The sequence below is a fragment of the Apaloderma vittatum genome, unplaced genomic scaffold (genome assembly GCF_000703405.1).
Source record: "Apaloderma vittatum isolate BGI_N311 unplaced genomic scaffold, ASM70340v1 scaffold23141, whole genome shotgun sequence".
Classification (NCBI taxonomy): domain Eukaryota; kingdom Metazoa; phylum Chordata; class Aves; order Trogoniformes; family Trogonidae; genus Apaloderma; species Apaloderma vittatum.
In genome coordinates, this window is record NW_009701109.1 from 56,414 (window position 1) to 58,006 (window position 1,593).

At 53.8% G+C, this 1,593-nt stretch overlaps 1 protein-coding gene across 1 annotated transcript in view; it reads right to left on the reverse strand.

Moving 5' to 3' along the window:
- The window catches only part of HPD (4-hydroxyphenylpyruvate dioxygenase), a gene marked incomplete at its 5' end in the record, with an annotated part of 4,518 nt that extends 3,520 nt beyond the window's left edge, over window positions 1-998 (reverse strand). Inside the window, 2 exons of the mRNA XM_009879043.1 lie at window positions 154-216; window positions 972-998. Of these exons, the coding sequence (XP_009877345.1) occupies window positions 154-216; window positions 972-998 (90 nt within the window). The remainder of the gene's footprint in view (window positions 1-153; window positions 217-971) is intronic.
- Window positions 999-1,593: the final 595 nt, after the last annotated feature.

The following is a 1,593-nucleotide window of genomic DNA, read 5'->3' on the forward strand; positions in this document are numbered from 1 at the left end:
CCCAAGGCCATCGGCCACCGAGCCCGAGCTTTGGGGCACCAGCAGGTCCCCAACCCCCCCAAACCACACCTCCCTGTCAACCAATAACCAGAATATCTGCCCCGTCCCGGCATGGCGGGCGCTTGTGGTGACACGTGCCCGTCAGCCTCTCACCTGCTTGGCATTGCCGACCCAGAAGGTGATGGAGTGGAAATTGATGAAGCGGCCTCGTGGGGGCTAGAGGGAAGGGGAAAACAGGGCTGGGAGCCGCCGCTGCCGCCCTTGCTGCTCGATCTCCGAGCAGGGGGAAGCGACAGCTGCGACCCTGCAAATGCATCTCTTGCGAATGAATCCAAACAGGGTGAAACCCCAGCTGCTCACCCCAAACCAGTGATTTTTCCAAAGTGCTTTACAATCAGGTCCTTCAGGATCCTGCTCTGCAGGGATGGAAGGTGCAAAGCCCTGTCTCACCCAGGGCCAGGTCAGTCCTAGTGCTTCCCGTGAGCCGGCCCCCAGTTGGCTGCCCACCCACGAACCTTGCTGTGTTAAAGATTAATTCTCTCCCCAAATGCTCTCACACAACTGCCAGTGCTGGGACAAATCCCCCACCACTGTCCAACCCTGCCACGATGTGCACCAGTGGTTTGGAAAGCGCTTTATAGGGGAAAAAGGTGGTTAATATGTGCAACATTTGGAAAGAAATGTTGCAATAAATGAGGATTCTGCTTAAACATCACGATTGTCCGGACAACATTCATCATCTCCCACTTGTCATCCTCCTCCCAAACCAGAAAGAAAAAGGAAGTGATAAAATTTCAATTATTAATGTTGATTTATAATGAGGAACCAGGTCCTCTGTGTCCCAGTGAACAGTTTTACTTCTGATTTTACCAGACAATCAAGGAGTAAGGAACAAGAATTATTTGCATTATTGTGGCTGATGTTTCACACCAGGCAGCAGGGCAGGACCACAGACACGAAACAGCTCTTACCTTTTCTCCCTTATCTGTGTAAGACGTCTAGAAGAGAGAATCAGAAAAGAGAGATGTTAGCAGTTCAGGAAGGTACCTCAGCCCCCCGAGATCTTGAATCCAAAGGTCAGTGTGTGAGGAAATTCACTCAACTTCCAGCACAGTCATTAAAAAGTCTGAATTCGAGCAGCAATTAAACCCAGTAAAGCTCCCGAGACATCCCGTGCCGTTGAGCCCCGGTTGGTTAAATTAACGCCCGCCCGTGGCCCCTCACCATTTTCGCAACCTGGCGATGTGACAGCGGCAAAGGGTGTGCGAGTCCGGGAGGACATTTAATATAGCAGTGAGACAGGGGAAGCTCCTCCTCAGCCCCACCTTCTCCCACCCCCAACCCGAAGCATTTGCCCCCCAGAGGTGTGTTTGTTTTGGGGTGGGAGCTGCCAGCATCATCCCGTGGGTGCTTTTGGGGGCCACATTGGGGGGTCCTTTGCAATCCCAGCTGTGTGACAGCAGGGATGAGCGTGGAGGGCGCTGAGTGCGCGCACATGTGATGTGCAGCCACGGACCCTGTGGCAAAACCCTCCTGCTGCCCCTCTGCACGGTGGGGTGGTGCAACCATGGCAGCAAACCGCCCCTCCACCAG